At 47.5% G+C, this 16,658-nt stretch overlaps 1 protein-coding gene across 1 annotated transcript in view; it reads left to right on the forward strand.

Annotated features, from left to right (window-relative positions):
* Window positions 1-3,525: 3,525 nt before the first annotated feature.
* PDZRN3 (PDZ domain containing ring finger 3) overlaps window positions 3,526-16,658 on the forward strand; it is a 239,239-nt gene continuing 226,106 nt past the window's right edge. Inside the window, exon 1 of the mRNA XM_015066051.3 lies at window positions 3,526-4,590. Coding sequence (XP_014921537.3) covers window positions 3,868-4,590 — 723 coding nt within the window. The 5' untranslated portion in view covers window positions 3,526-3,867. The remainder of the gene's footprint in view (window positions 4,591-16,658) is intronic.

A 16,658-nucleotide genomic window follows, 5' to 3' on the forward strand; every position in this document is an offset into this window, starting at 1 on the left:
GGTAGTACTTCTGGTTGGTTTAAAAAAAAGGTTTATTAATCAAATTGTATGTATGGAACTATTTCAGCTAGTAGAATGTAAGTAGTTAAGCCTAGGGAAGCTGCTGCCAAAAAAGCAAAAAATCTTGACTTTTTTGCCTTCTTTAATACCGAACACACAAATTATCTAAAGCCTAGGGGAAGCTGAGGGTTGACGAGGGAAGAGGCAGGTGAGTCATGTTGAAGGCATGGAGTGATTTTCTACATCATTTGTAAGGTAGTAACTCCCGAGTTAAGAGTTATGCAGGAAACCACATAGTTGTCACAGAGGTTAAGTGTGAGGGTTGTGGAATCCTTCTGTCTATATTCTTGACTGCTGTTTTGATAACTTACAGAATCTCTGTAAACCTCAGTTTCTTCACTTGTAAACTGGAGCCAACAACACACACAAGTACTTTGTGATGTGCTATGAGGGTTAATGAAAAAATGAAGGTCAAGTAGTGAGCACAATGCTTCGCACAGAGTACTAGCTCTCAACAGGGCACACATTATCATCTGGCGCAATCCGATAGAAGAGACCGTGATGACAAAAGCCAAAATCAGGGTGATAGTGGACGTAGCATTGCAGTTAGGCTTGGGATCACTTTTGGTGAGGAAGTGCCAAACCTGACTGTAAGAGGAAAGGGGGATGGCAAAGATGGTGGAGGCCATAAGGATCATTTGCAGGGGCACCTGGGTGGCTCAGTGGGGTTGCAAGTCTGAAATGGGCTCAGGTCATGATCTCACATTTCGTGAGTTCGAACCCCACATGGGGCTCAGCCTGTTGGCACAGAGTTTGTTTCGGGATCCTCTGTCCCCCTCTCTCTCTGCCCCTCCCCAATTTGTGCTCTCCCCAAACTAAATATTTAAAAAAAAAAAAAGGATCGTTTGCAAAATGACCGATCCACCTGTCCCCAACGAATCATGTTTATGAACAGTCAGCTGGTTCTGCGACTGTTGAGTTAGTATCTCATCCAGGTCAGAAAAACTAGCTAGTTTTCTCAGAGGGCCTGCCAGACCCAACACTCACCTTCCTAAGCTTATATTCACGTTTATGAGTGTGCTGTCTCAGCTTTCCAATTTAACACCATTCTCTGACTGTGCTGCATTCCCTAGGTCATTCTACAGCTAGCAGGGGTTGTGGGCTGCTAGTACTTGCCTGACTTCAGCAATTAATGAAAGGTTGCCCTAAACCAGCAGCAGTTTTCAATCCAGGGCAAGTTTGCCCCCAGGGCACATGGGCAAAATCTGGCGGGTGTGTGTGTGTGTGTGTGTGTGTGTGTGTGTGTGTGTGTGAGGATGGGGTTGTCTCTGGCATCTAGTGGGCAGTAACCAGAGATGCTGCTAAACGTTGTTGAATGGACAGAACAAGCCCCCACAACAAAGAATTGCTTGGCTGTCAGTAGAACCAAGGTTGAGAAACTTTGCCTTAAACTGTACTTGTTTTAAACTTTTGTAGTTCTCAGCCCCCCTGTTAAATTTAGCCCCTAAATAATATGCATGGTCCGCCAACTCTGACATTCTAGGAGGTGGTTTTTAATTCCGACCTCCAAAATTTTTGATACTAAAATTAACCAATAAGGAGTGGCTCTGCCAGACTTTGCTTTTGCCCAAAGAAGCTGATCCACACTCCTCCACAGCTTCTCGTAGGCCTCAGCTGTAGCATTTTATCAACAGCCTCTCAGTCGGCTGCAGGGGGAGGTGGTGGTGGGTGGCTCCTAAAAGAAGCTTACACCCAAAGCAAGCACTGATTTCCCATTTATGGTGTATGATGAGCTTCCCCCGGTTTCTCAAAACCAGTTTGGTTTGAAGATTATCCCCCTGTTGACACTAGCCCACCCTGTGAAACTGACAAGCCCACACACCTTTGTTGAAAAGAATGTGTTTCTTACTCATTATCTGAGAACCTGTGAGCTGCTTAATAAATATACTAATGGAGGATTCCTGGCACATGCTTTTCTGAACAAAGGCCAATTATATTCCACCCCATGTACTATCAAAGAAATGCGTTAATTGATTACAGCAATGAAAAGAAAGCCTCTACCACAAACAGCAAATGCCACCAACACTGATTAAAGAACACTGTCCAGTGACCTCAATGATGCATTGAAAAACCTAGTCAGTGACATCTTTTTAAAGGTCAGTTCAAAACAAGTAATCCTATGGACATCAAGGGAATCCTTTCACTCTGGTGAAGCAGTTAACTAGTGAAGGTCATGGGGCTGTAGCAGCCAGATAAAGGAGAGAAGTAAAAGCAATTAGACAAAATGGATGTTGTAATCCCACTTTCTAGACCTCAGAGCCACACTAAACACAGAGATCCAACTTTTCCACTTCACTATTCAGAAACTGCCAGCAGGGTCCAAATGAGAATTCTTTCCCTTGGTTTCTTTCTTACTGGTGCGGACTGCATGTTTCTCATCAATGTCTATAACCCTGGGAGAAAAAGAAAATCACCAAATCCATGGATGATGCTATGTATTTTATCATGTAACTTGCAATCTCAACGTATTCCTTCAACACACTGGAGTATTGCTGAAAACTACAAGTGTCACGACACTGCTTGAAAAACTGACCCTGAGTAGAAGGGAAAAAGTCCAGGTTCAAGGATGGCCACTTTCCAATCAGGTGGAGGTACAGCCACCGGAAGCATCAGCCTCTTTTTGGAAGCTCTTTTAACTTGGAGATTCTCAGGCCCCGCCCCAGACCTACGGGATCGGGATCAGATTCCACCTCCACATTAAAATTTGAGAAACACTGCTGTAGGACATCTGACAGCACTTTTTTTTTTCTTCTCCCAGCCTGAGTGTCCCCTAAGTGGAAAATGGAAATGTAACAAAGTAATATTTGTGTATAACAAAGGAAAAAAAAAAAACTGAACACAGTTCACCTGACTGGGGATGTGAGGGTGGGTTATGGGGAACTTCTCTCAGATTTATACTTGTGCGATTTTTCACTTTGTAGGACCAGCGTTACTTCTCTTGTCATGCAGTAAAACAATTTTTAAATGGCGCTAACACTCTCTCACAACATCGTACTGATGATTTTTAAAGGGACCGATTTAGAAGCGCGGACACTTGACAGGTGTTAAGTGAAATGGACCGAGCCAGGACTCTACCCTCTCCCATCCCGACAGCCTGTGAGCAGCTCTCTTCCCCGCAGATTCCCCCCTGCAGATTCGCCCTCTGGTCCTGGAATCCTTGGCCTGCCCAAATCCTGGGCCCCGCAGAACCTCGGGTCGGAACTGCAGTTGCTGGAGCGTTCCGCAGGCTCAGTAACTTTCCCTGGAATGAAATAAATAAAGACCGTAAGTGCTGAGATAGCTGACCCCAAAATATTTTTCGTTCTCTGCAATCAGCCAAGAAAAGAGAGCGCGGGGGAGGGGAGTTAAAAGTCACGATCTGTCCCGGAAGGGGCTCCAGGAGAAGTCTCTGGGCGGCAACAGCAGCCTCCGCTCCAAACTCAGTGAGCTTTTCTTGGCCTGTGTTGGTACCCTATAGCAAAAACTGCAAGACAGCAGAGAGGAGTCGCCGGAGAGAAGGGCTCAGACTGGCGTCCTGACAGGCCAGTCCTCTTCTCGGGGTCTCCCCATCCTCCTCTGCCTCCTCCTTGTGGCAGGGGGCGGGCCGGAGACAGCCGAGGCAGGATGTACGTGCGCACGCGCTCGCGCATATACGGCTGGAGGAGTCCTGTTCCTCGGGCATTTTCCGAGGAAGTCTGGAGCAATTAGGCTCAGTCCGGGGAGAGCGAGCGAGCGAGCGGGAGGCGCAGCCGGCGCGTCTGGGCTGCCTCGCAGGGAGGGAGGGGGCGGCCGGCCGCCCGGCGGCGACCCCGGGCCCCGGCCGCCACCATGGGCTTCGAGCTGGACCGCTTCGACGGCGACGTGGACCCGGACCTGAAGTGCGCGCTGTGCCACAAGGTCCTGGAGGACCCGCTGACCACGCCGTGCGGCCACGTCTTCTGCGCCGGCTGCGTGTTGCCCTGGGTGGTGCAGGAGGGCAGCTGCCCGGCGCGCTGCCGCGGTCGCCTGTCGGCCAAGGAGCTCAACCACGTCCTGCCGCTCAAGCGCCTCATCCTCAAGCTGGACATCAAGTGCGCGCACGCGGCGCGAGGCTGCGGCCGGGTGGTCAAGCTGCAGCAGCTGCCAGAGCACCTCGAGCGCTGCGACTTCGCGCCCGCGCGCTGCCGCCACGCGGGCTGCGGCCAGGTGCTGCTGCGGCGCGACGTGGAGGCGCACATGCGCGACGCGTGCGACGCGCGGCCGGTGGGCCGCTGCCAGGAGGGCTGCGGGCTGCCCCTGACGCACGGCGAGCAGCGCGCGGGCGGCCACTGCTGCGCCAGGGCCCTGCGGGCGCATAACAGCGCGCTGCAGGCCCGCCTGGGCGCGCTGCACAAGGCGCTCAAGAAGGAGGCGCTGCGCGCCGGCAAGCGCGAGAAGTCGCTGGTGGCGCAGCTGGCCGCGGCGCAGCTGGAGCTGCAGATGACCGCACTGCGCTACCAAAAGAAGTTCACGGAGTACAGCACGCGCCTCGACTCGCTCAGCCGCTGCGTGGCCGCGCCGCCCGGCGGCAAGGTAGGCGCCCGCCACCGGCCCCAACCCCCTGCCGGGCTCCCCTGGGTACCCAGGGCCCCTCCTGTCCCTTTGGGCACCGGGATGCCTGGAACTTCCCAGGAGCATCCCTGCAGCCTCCTTCCACTGCTTCCTCGCTGTATCACTAAGAGCGGGCCGCTGCAACAGTTTAAGCTTGGAAACTATGGTCCCTGCAGATCACATACACAGGGTGAAATGTAGCTACAGCAGCTTCCGGGGGTCTGGAAAGACTAAAGGGACCCCACAGCGTGGAGTAAGAATGAGTGCAGTTCCAAAGTCAGACGTTTTGCTGCTCAGATCAGCTAGGTGATCTTGGGGAAGTTGCTTAACTTCTTAAGGTTGAAAAACCTAGTTCTCTATTCCTGTGGCACCAAGCTTGAGATATCGACACACAGGGTAAACTGTATCCATGCATCCTTAGGAATTTCAGAAAGAGCAAATGAAACACACAGTTCTGAATACGTTCAGAAGGATTCCAGAAGACAGGCCCCTGGAGTGAAAGCTGGATTCAGACGTGGGCTTTGCTGCCAACTGGCTGGCTGACCTTGAGCAAGCTGTGTAGCCTCTCTAAAGTTAGAAACTGGTCCCTAGAGATGTGACACGGGTAAAACACAGCCAGGCCCCGTCTGTGGCGTTCATGCGGGGATTCCAGAAAAAAAGAAAGTGCCACCAATCATAAAGTAATAATTGAGAGGAAGTTCTTTCAAATTGCAACTTTTTTAGAACTTGGGCGTTTTGCACACCAACTGAGTGACTGTGAGGTTTAACATCCAGATGCATCAGTTTACCTAAATGTAAAATGGGTGGTTGTCAGCCTACTGGGAGAGAATAGTTACAAAGACCTGGCCCTGTGCTGGGTGGAGAGTGTGTGCTCAACAAAGTGTTAACATCCCCCTGGGGCCATCCCCTTGAGCTGATAGTTGGTGTAATTACAACGGTCACCCTGAATGAAGGCTTGCTTTGCTCTAGGCCTTATGCCGAGTACTTCTCAGGTGTTTCCTTTTTAATCAAGTGAGGCAGCTGGGATGCTTCGCATTTTGTAGATGAAGAGACTGAGCCCCTGTGAGGGGCAGACATGTACCTGGGTCATAGCTTTTAGTGTCAGAGTTGCCTTCTGAATGCTCATGTGCCTGTCTTTCCAGCCCAGGGTCATAAGCACTATTGTGTTGCCTCTCAGTGTAAACCCAAGGCCCATTTTTTGAGTGTTTATTATGTTCTAGCAACTGTGGGAAGCACTTTACAGGCATTATCTACTTAATCCTTTCAGGTGGAGGAAGCAGGTTCAGAGAGGTCATAGAACTTGTCCAGAGTCATACTGTGACTCCGGGAACAGAGTGAGGATTCGGGTTCTACATCGGAGTTATCAGCGTTGGGATGTATTGACATACTGAGTCCCATCATTCTTTACTGGAGGAGGCCGTCCTCTGCATTGTAAAATGTTTAGCAGCTTCCCTGGCCTCTACCCACTAGATACTAGTAGCACTCCTGCCTCCAAGACATGACAACTAAAAATGTCTCCAGATATTATCAGGTGTTCTCTGGGGGTGGGGTGTGTGTTTGGACTCGGGCAAAATCGCCTGTTGAGAACCAGGGTTTTCCTGATTGTAAAGGCCACGTTTTATGCAAACGGGGAGGGGCGTGGTGCCACTGTGTGGTTGCCTGTTCCATATGGCTGTGGGAGAACATTTTTGCCCCAGGGGCCTGCATCTGCTTCGCCTCTCTCTGCCCTCTCCCAACCCCCTCTTTATGCACACACCAGGCCTGCAAGTTTTCCCTCTCCCCGCTCCTCCCCTCCCCATCCTGGCCCCCTGGCCTGTCAGCCTCAGTCTGAGCAGCTGGCCAGCTCTGGGCCAAGGGCAAATATTTACAACTGAGAGGCTCACCCAGGACTGCACAGGCATACAAAAGACTGGTGTGAGCCTGCTCACCAAAACAGAGGGCAAGACTTGGTCCTCTAGCAGGCACCGGGTTTGCAGCAGAAGAGTTCCTGAGTTTCTCTTGTTTATGCTGTCATGCGAACTTCCTGCGTAGTTTTAAGTGATGCTTATTTATAAATAAGCCATTCACTACCCCGGAGTTGATACATCATTCATTGTTAAGCTAGTTTATTATTTCTTCTTGCCTTTCTGTTTTCTTTCTGGAGTGTTTGGTTAAACCTTCTCTCAGAATCAAAAATAGGATACTTGAATCTGAACTGTGGTTGTGTTTGGAGCTGTGCTGGGTGAGCCAGTAAGATAATCAAGGGTATTAAGCTTAGGGACAAGATGTTGTTGCTTTTTGAGCTTACAGAGAAAGTTCGGGTCTGGAGTTGGAGCCTGCCCTGGGACTCCTATGCACCCCAGCGCTAGCCTCAAGGACAGCCAAGAATGGCCTGGCCTGCAGTTTGCACAAGTTCCTCTCTCTGGCTTCAGACCCTGGCTGGCCTCAACTGAGGCCTCAGGGAAGCTTGCTCCTCTTGCCCCAAAGTTAACCCTCAGTGGCCCTCGCTGAAAAGCTTTTGCTGTTCCTGCATCTGCCAGAAAAACCTCTCCCACTGCGAGCTGTTTAAGAACTTGTTTATTTCATTGGGTCGACTCTCTGTTCCTGCTGGGTACTGTTTATTCTCTTCCAAAAGGCAGAAGGATTTATATTGCTTGGAAACTCTGATGCACAACACTTGATTTTTTTTTTTTAATAAGTCGTAATGTTTATCTGTCCCAAGCTGAAGTAGATAAGAAACACTTAGAAGATTTTCCCTACCAGCCCTTCAAGACCTAGACCTTGTTCCATAAAATGATCTGGCATTTTAAAAATTACCTTAACCTTTGGGTTTTGGACGCTCGCTGAGTGTTGAGGATTTGTCTGTGCTGGACCTACATAGATGTTGTTTCTCCTGCTCTAAAATGGGTACTAGGGCTTGCTTCTCAAACATCCCTGTGATCCAAAAACACCCAGATAGCTTGTTAAAACAGATTGCCGCATCTTACCTCCTCAAGATACTGATCAATTAGGGCTGGCTTGGGGCCTCAGAGTCTGTAGTTCTCACAAGCTCCCAGGTGATGCTGCTCTGCTTGTCAGGCTGGGTTAGCTACTCTTCTGGATGAAGAGTTAGGGTTCAAGTACAGACCTAGATGAACACATATTAGTCTCCTTTTACAAAAGATCGGGGTAAAGTTCTAAAACCCAGACCTACCCAGCAGTTACACAGTGGTTAACTACGGCCTGACCAGGCATCTTTAACCAATAAGAAGCTGCTTCTGGGCCGCAACAGACATGGTGATGACGGTTTGGTTGAATGAGTTCAAGAGTTTTGCTGCCAGCCTCAGTTTTTCCACCCTGACTGACCTACCTGATTCTAAGAGAAAAAGCATTTCATAGACTTCTCTGGCTTTCCAAGCAAGGAAAAGTTCTGAGCATAAATTTTCTTGAAAATTACTGAAAACCCGGGAACTCCTCCTTGGTACCTTTGCACTTTTATTTCTGTATCCAGTCCGTCATTAAGTCTTAGTGATTTTCCGTCCAAAACCCGTTTTAAAAAATTTTTAAAAGTTTATTTTTGAGAGGGGCAGAGTGCAAGTGGGGGAGGGGCAGAGAGAGAGGGAGACACAGAATCCGAAACAGGCTCCAGGCTCTTAGCTGTCAATACAGAGCCTATTGCGGGGCTGGAACTCACGAACCATGAGATCGTGACCTGAGCCGAAGTCGGACGCTTAACCCAGTGAGCCATCGAGGTGCCCCTCCAAAATACTTTTGGAATCTATATACTGCTCTGCCTCCCCATCCAGTGATATCCCTGGTTCAAACCACCGGTTTTCCAACTCCAGCTATTAACATTTTGGGCTAGATAATCCTTCATTGTATGTGTGTTGTGGGGGGGGGGGGGGGAGGGGAACAGTGTTCCTTGTTTTATAGGATCTTTAGCGGCATCCCTGGCTCTGTCTGCTGGATGTCCGTAGCACTGCTCAGGTTGGGATGATCACAGGTGTCTCCAGACACTGCCAGATGTCACCTCGGAAACAAAATCAGTCTTGATCTCAGCCACCACCACCTCTTGCCTATACCACAACTGCTCCCACTACGTATTTTCTTGCTCTCATGCAATTACCTAGCACCGGGAATAATCTCTTAGAAATGTCAGGTTGAGGGGCGCCTGGGTGACTTAGTTGGTTAAGTGTCCGACTCTTGATTTCAGCTGAGGTCATGATCTCACAGTTTGTGAGCTTGAGCCCCGTGTCAGGCTCTGTGCTGACAAGCGAGGAGCCTGCCAGGGATTCTCTCTCCCTCTCTGCCTGCCCCTCCTCTGCTTGTGCATATGCGTCCTCTTTTTCTCTCTCAAACTTACAAAGGAAAACAGAAATGTCAATCTGAAGCCTTCTGAAACCGTTCATTTGTTTTCTAGTTTCACTTGCGTGGCTGTAAGGTCCATGGTGCTCTGGATCCTGCCAGCCACCACCTGTCTGTCTGCTTGCATTCTTACCCTGTTGCTTCTCTCTTCCCAGCTTCTTGAGTCTCAGGAAGTTCCATGAATATGACCCTATGCTCCTTTCTGCCCCCGGGCCTTTACACTTGATCTTTTTTCTACTTACAAGTCTTGGCAAATACTCATCACTGGATAATCTACAAATTTTGAAATGTCGCCTTCTGCCCCTGCCTTTATGCCAGCACTTAAGGTTTGCTCATCACTAGATAACCTTTCTATCCTTCCCATCCCAGCTCAAGCACTCCTACATCCACGAAGCCCTCTCTCACCTCGTAGATGAGGTCTGGTGCCCTGAGATGTTCACTTTGGTCCTCCTCCTGCATGGTGTTTATCAAAGCTGTAACTAAATAATTGGAAGGGCAGTTTATTGTGTCTACCCAGGAGGAAGCACGTCCCTCTTCCTCAGGGCTGTGCCCTGGACACAAGATTGCCATGTGCGCTGTAAGCTTTCAATATGTGTTGGTTTGGTGGGTGAATTCAAGATTGGAGAGGCTGTCTTGTCAGCCATCGCAACTTTTCAGTTTTCTGAAAACCAACAGTGAGCTTGTATTGAAAAAGAATGAGTTTTTCCGTGACCCCCAAGTTAACAAAATTGTTCCCAGGTTTTTGGGAGGCATTCTTTTTGTTCTGCTGGATCCACCCAGATCAAATTGTATCAAGCACCAAATCCCAGAAACGATTCTGTCCATTTCAGAACTCCTGGAGGTAAGTGAATCTAATAGACAATTGTATCAGAAGGCTTTCCAGATGTGCAAACACTTTGAAATGTATCTATCACAGTGTTCACCTTCCAGTGTATTTTCTGTTTCTGGAAAAGCTTCAGCGAATAACCATTTCCTAGTGCATCTAACAAAACAGCCCAGTTCAGCTAAAGGAATTGTGGGCTGTCAATCCATTTAATTTAAATGTTTGATACACAGAATTAAGATTTGGTTTACATTATGTTAGCTACTCTTAATTGAATAATTAGAACTGGACTTTTTGAATTGGGAATTCTGATATTTATTCATAAGTGGTTCCTTCTGCATTTGGAAATAATGCTTGCCGGTTTGTAAAAATACTTGACGCATAAGAATCTTTAAGGCCGTGGGGCGCCTGGGTGGCTCGCTGGCTAAGGGTTCGACTTCGGCTCAAGTCATGATCTCGAGGTTTGTGGGTTTGAGCCCCGCGTCGGGCTCTGTGCTGACAGCCCAGACCCTGGAGCCTGCTTCAGATTCTGTGTCTCCGTCTCTCTGCCCCTCCCCCACTTGTGCTCTGTCTCTATCAAAAATAAATAAAATGTAAAAAAAAAAAAAATTAAGAATCTATAAGGCTGTTATGCATTAGAGTATAGAACCAGGAGCTTGAAAGGAAAAGAAGTATTCATTGAATTATGTTGGGTGCCATACACTTAGGGTGCTTTATGTATGTATGTATATGAGCTTCTCCATCTTTTTCATTAGGTAGATCTCTCTTTTTTAAAAAACATGTTAGATAAAAGGTAGGTAAAGTCCAGAATTTACAGAGATTCCAAGTATAAAACTGGGATTTGAGCCCAGTGTCTGACTTCAGGCTCATACACTATGGCCACAATAAGAAAAGCATTTTCTTCCGAGGCACTGTTTCCTGTGAGGTCTCATACGTGTTTCTAGAGGGCTGTTATTTATATATGCAGGCACTATGTTAATTGGAGGTGTTTATTTTATCCTCAGACCCCGTGAGGTAGGTACAACAAACCATTACCTTCCATATTACAGGCGGAGAAACCGAGGCCTGGAAGATTAAACATCTTCTCCCATCCTCTTCCTTTGGCTCCTTCTAGTTGGTTTGGTGGCTTCTGGTCCATGTTGATGAAGTGTGTTCTTCCCATGCCGTGACTCCCATTTTCATAGGTCTGGTGTAGAACACACAGAACATAAAACAGATCCTATGAAAAGAGAATCCAGTAAAACAAAAAAGAATTAAAGAAATGGAATCCTGGATGGAATAGTGGCTCATTTCTCTAATTTTCATGCTAATAATTTACCGAGCGGTTGATGGTAGAAAGAAAATAGAATCTTTTCCGAGTGTATTCTTGCTGTTTAGCTCCACACATTCTTAGACACATTGTGCCAGGCACCATGATAGGCACCACTGGATACAGAGGTCAACCTGAGCAGCTTTAACCCATGGGGTCAGTCACCCACTTGAGTCTTTGAAAACACGACACAAGTCTTCCTAGTCTTTGTTTACTCAAGCTCTTTTGCTATGGCTTAGCTTCTGCCCCCCTGAACTAATGGTGTTCTAATAAGCCTGTTCCAATAAAAAAGGGAAGTGGTATAACATAATGATTAGTCTTGTAAAGAAAATAACTAACAGATGGACACAGGCATCCACCTTTCTCACCCATTCCATATATACATTCGTGGGGAGTTTAGGGGACAGAGACCCCGTGCAGCCTGTGTGTGAGTGGGCCCTGCAGCAGTGTCGCCTGGAACGGGGAGGGATGAACTATTCTTTGGGCAGCGGTTAAGCAGCAATGAGTCCTGGGCAGAGAGGTCACCCTTAGAATTTTTCTAGGCGCTGTTTTCAGGTGTCTGTGTCTCTGCTGTATGTAGTCCTGGAGTCGGTGAAAATAGGATTCACATGTTTCCTCTGGCTCACTGTTAAGGGCCTCTGGGAGGATCTTGTAACCTCCTGTAAGCCTTATTTGTCTTATCTCTAAAATAGGATACTATTTGGGCTGATACAGTTGGCTTTAGGATTAAACCAGGTGATTGGTGTTAGGTGCACAGTAAGCCTTAACGAGCATTGATTGAACATCTGTTGAGTGCCTGGCACCTGTAGGTTTTTTAGATCTTTTTAAAAGGAATTGCTGAAGAAACATGAGAAATTTGAAGTGGTGTAATGGAGAAGATGGGCAGGGGTTTTTGCTGACAGGGTCACAGTTTCATTGTGAGAGTCGTGCTGCCCTGAGTGACTAGTTCTCTGGGTTCCTATCCGACTCTTTTCCCCTGGTGGCCACTGGGTAGAAGAGAAACATGCCAGGTCAGTTTTGCTGTGTCAGGGTAGCCTCTGGGCTAACATGTAAAGGAGGTGGTTAAAGCTCATGAATAAAATGAGGCTTAGGGGGTTGTTAGGTGTGTTTGTGTCTGTCTAACTGAAAGTAACAAGGCTCAGGAGAGGCTGGCTGGGCAGAGCCCCTGCCTTCCTATAAGGGAGAACTTAACCGTGTTCCAGCTGGGTAACTTTTGCTTGCTTACCCTATGGAAATGTGACAATTCGGTAGCTCCTTAAATAAAGTTTGTTCTTGTTTGTTAGTTTTCCGGTGAAGGCTTGCTTGTAGATGTTCACCAGGAGAGACAGGAGTTGATAAAAGTTAAAGGTGCAGACTTGAAATCAAACTCATGGGAATAAAGAAGTAAATTTTTAGGGATTTCTTACGTTATTTAAGTAAGACTGCACAGTAGACACTACATATGTACCTTTGAACCTCAGGACTGTTTCTCTATACTGTTTTTCAAAAATAACTTGTTTGGCCTATGGATGGGTTTATGTATACTATTCTGTAGATAGTATGACTTCAGAGAAGCTCTTTTTGTATTTCTTTCCACCTGTTTTTCCATCCTCTTTGCCTTTCTCATCTTTGCTTTTATTTTGGTGACAGATGCACACCACTGATACTTACACTGACTGTCTCATACATTTCTTTTTTAATGTTTATTTTTGAGATAGAGTCCGAGCATGAGCAGGGGAGGGGCAGAGAGAGAGAGAGGGAATCGCAGAATCCGAAGCAGCCTCTAGGCTCTGAGCTGTCAGCAAAGAGCCCGATGGGGCCTGACCCACGAACCGCAAGATTGTGACCTGAGTGGGTCTTAACTGACTAAGCCACCCGGGCGCCTCATCCATTTTCAGTTCGTTTGCATCAACCTCATGACTGCCTTCAGTTTGAGGCTTGAACAGTCCTCCCCTGTTCTTTCCCCAAGAATATCCCTTCTTTAGAGCTGGAGTTTGAGTTACAGGGAGGAGATTGACCCTAACCAGCCATTAGAAACATAGTTTGAATGGCAAAGAGGACAAACACATTTCGGTGTAAGGAAGTGAAGATACCCTCATCTCTTCAGTAGGGAATTTCTGGCAGCCAGCTCTGCCTCCTGGTCTCCCAGCCCCCACTCCTGTACATTTTTGTGCTTTCTTGTGACTAGTGCACAGACAGAGCTGTTTCCCAGCTGTGGGACTCTCTGAAAGCTTTGCATAATCCGAGGCTGAGAGGTGTCCTGTCACCCCAGTTACATAGACTGGCGGTCAGTCAATTACAGTTCTCAGAACCCGCTGGGCAGCTTGCCAGTCCAGCCAGTTCTCGGCTGTCAGTCCCACACCACCAGTGATTGGGGAACACCCGTCACTGGGCGGAAAAGAGTGTTTAGAAAGAATCCACGTTGACAGTGGCATGGATGGGCTCTGGAGGCCACCGCATGGATTAGGAGATGGCACACATCCAAGCTTCTGAGGCCAGATTGTTTGGAGGAGGGTGGTGACAGAGTAATACTAAGGAAAAGGGACTTTTCCTGTAGGAGACACTTCATGTCCTTGGACACTTAAAAAGCAAAGACTCCCCCCCCGCCCCCCGCCACCATGTAAGGTGACTTTGACAAAGTAAATTTGATTTTTGCCTTTTCCACCGTTGACTTTTCCTCCCATATTGTCCACTTAGACCTTGAGTTGAAATTTGAGCAGATTGTGTTTTGGACAATTTAAACATTGATCCAGTAGTTACTTGTTCGAATATGATAGCAAAGCTTATTTTCAGAGAAATCAACTATGGTGTTCGTGAACATTGAGTTTCCATTTCTGCTGACTTAATGGTGTAAGTTATGTGGACTTTTCATGCCATTTATTTAGGGCTTGGTGCCCACCTCTCCTTCTCCAAGGCTAATATATCTCTGTTCTTTCTTAATCCTAAAGACCTAAGCACCTCCCCAAGAGGTCCTCCCCTGCCCTAGGGACCCAGCAGTGAGCTGTGTTCTTGGGCGGAGGCTGGGGAGCTGAGGATCTGTTAGAGCTTCCAGCTCCACCCCCCCACCCCAAGGAGCCCGTGCTGTATCTGGGGTCCAGAGAATGACTGGAGGCATCGTTTTCCATCTGCTGCCCAGGCTGTTGGTGAGACATGCCTGTCTCCTGGGTCCTGGCTCAGGAAAGAGACACAGGCCACCAGAGAAGAGGAACAGGATAGGGGCAGTTCTAGGGAAAGCGGCCAAGGAGATGCCATGTCACCAACATTTTTGTTGCTGATTTTCCCGTTTTTCACCTTTTCTTCCCAGCCCATCAGGACCCACTGATCTGGTAGAACGTGGAGCAGTCCACATGCCTCAGTGGTCGCCAGTTACCCCTCCCTTTCCATCTCCCCAGCATCTTCTAGGTTTGCTGTCCCTATCCAAGTCCACACGTTCTTGGGCTGACTGTTTGTCCTGTCCCGTTGTGAGCCAACACCTGTTTCCCCGTTCTCTCATGGCCACCTCCCTCAAGGCCTGGGTACGTCATGTGTCTGACTTCCCCTCCTTGTCCCCGTATCCCACTGGGACAGTATCACTTGCCCATCCTAGCTCGCTGCACTGAAGGTTCAACCCCAGCTGCTCCTATTATGTTTACTTGTCGTCCTGCTACCATCTCTAAAATACCGACTATCTGTTGGCACTTAACCAGCCCTCCTAGAACGTGCCACTCTGTCTCCAGACTTTGGGGGGAAAACAGAGACACATACATGGAAGAATTCCCATCGTACAGCCAGATGGTATGATGAATACATAACTATCGTATTTTGCTTAACTTGAGGCTCTCCCAAACTTGCCTTAGATGGACTGAGTTAATTTGGGATTTGCTTGGACTTTGGGGCAGAGTAATTTATGTGGCTAAAGAGAACCAGGGCCCTCAGTGCTCAGTGTCATAGCGTTCACCACACACTGTGCCCTGCTCATCTTGTGAGCAAGTCTGTTGGCCAGGCACTGTACTGAGGCACTGGTTGGTGGTTGTCTATCTCATTCATGCTTTATAATAACCCCGTGATGTGAGAAGAAACCATTATTATGCCCATTCTGGGGATGAGGAAACTCACCTCAGGTTCTGACTGTGCAGTCCGAGATCTTAACCATCACCCCGTTCCTGTCAGGGGCGTAATACTCTTATGATACCCTTCACGGTATAATAGACACTCTAATCTTTGCCACTGTTATTACATAGTCCAAAGAAACCTTGCTTAAAACTCTGATTACAAAACTAATTAGATGTCTAATCCTTCATGACATTTTAATGTGGAGGTTCACTCTTGTGAGGCAAAAGGATTTAAGATACAGTGCCAGAATTTACCCATGGAATACAAAGAACACGGACGTTGGAGTCCCATGGATCTTGATTCCTGGCTCTCCCTCTTTGCAGCTGTGTGATCTTAAGCAAGTGTCTGAATTTCTTGAAGCCTCAGTTTCTCAGGTTAGAGTGTGAATACAGTGCCTGCTTCAGAAAGCTGATCCTTTAGTCAGTTGTTTATGTGAAATAGAGCTCTTCCCCTTGTTTGTATTACTTCATTAGGCCATTGAGAAAATTTCAAAGCATGGGTTATGATAAACTCCCCGTACAGATTAATATCGGTTAAATTTTTCTTTAGACGAAAGAACCCCTTGTTAACATTTCCGTGAAAAGTCAGCAAAGTGGCATTGACAGGAGCCTTTGCCCTTGTCCCATTTATATATGTCTCTTTAATTACATAGAGCATAATTGAGCCAGAATCATTTGAATGCCCTCCATCCTGAAGCATTTTCAGCTCAGTACCAGGTTAAATGATACAAGCAGGAATTAACGTTAACGTGTTAAATACATTGTGTGAAGCCCAGTGTTTAAATTCTTGATTAATGTTTCTTGGTGAAGAATTAAAAAGTAGAGTAGTTGAGATTGCTTTGTGGGGAGAGGAATGGAAAGGGAAAACCAGAGTCAAGTTCGTGGTGTCAGAGGCGAAGAGACCTCTGGAAGTTAGATGGAGAAATGAAAGAAATTCAGCCCAGACGCAGCTTTTCTCTTCTTTTGTTGCTCCCGGCATTGTGTGGTGAGTCTTGCCTGCGTTGGCTCACTATTACAAATCAGTCCTAAAATAGGCAATGGCACTTGAAGCCAGTTCTTACCTTCCTGGACAGCAGACTACATCAAGATGCTTGTAGAAATGAGAATACCCCTTCTTTCTCTCCAGCGATTGCATCTGGCAGGGAAGTTTAGATGGTCAAACTGATTGTTCCAAAATGTTCTTTGCAAATCGCTGTTTGGCTGAGGAATGCTGTGTCTGAGGCATTTTCTGGCTTGTCCCTGGAGAGAGATCTGGGAGTCTAGGTATAGACTTAGGTGTCTGGGCATCTCAGATTGGGTCTTCTGGAGATAATTAGTTCAGTGCACAGTTGGGAGTTTTGTGTTGATGTTGGTTTCCCGGGTGAGAGCTCCTATGAGGAGTTCCTTTATGGAACTCCAACCTTTGAACCATCTTGAGAGAGACCTAAGAAGTTAGCAGCCCACATGGCCTTCTTTTCTGTATTCAATATGAAAAGGGAGTAGTGTAGAACAGTAAATGGCGTCTAGAATCAGAGAGCCTGGGTCT

Source organism: Acinonyx jubatus, chromosome A2, assembly GCF_027475565.1.
Source record: "Acinonyx jubatus isolate Ajub_Pintada_27869175 chromosome A2, VMU_Ajub_asm_v1.0, whole genome shotgun sequence".
NCBI classification, from domain to species: domain Eukaryota; kingdom Metazoa; phylum Chordata; class Mammalia; order Carnivora; family Felidae; genus Acinonyx; species Acinonyx jubatus.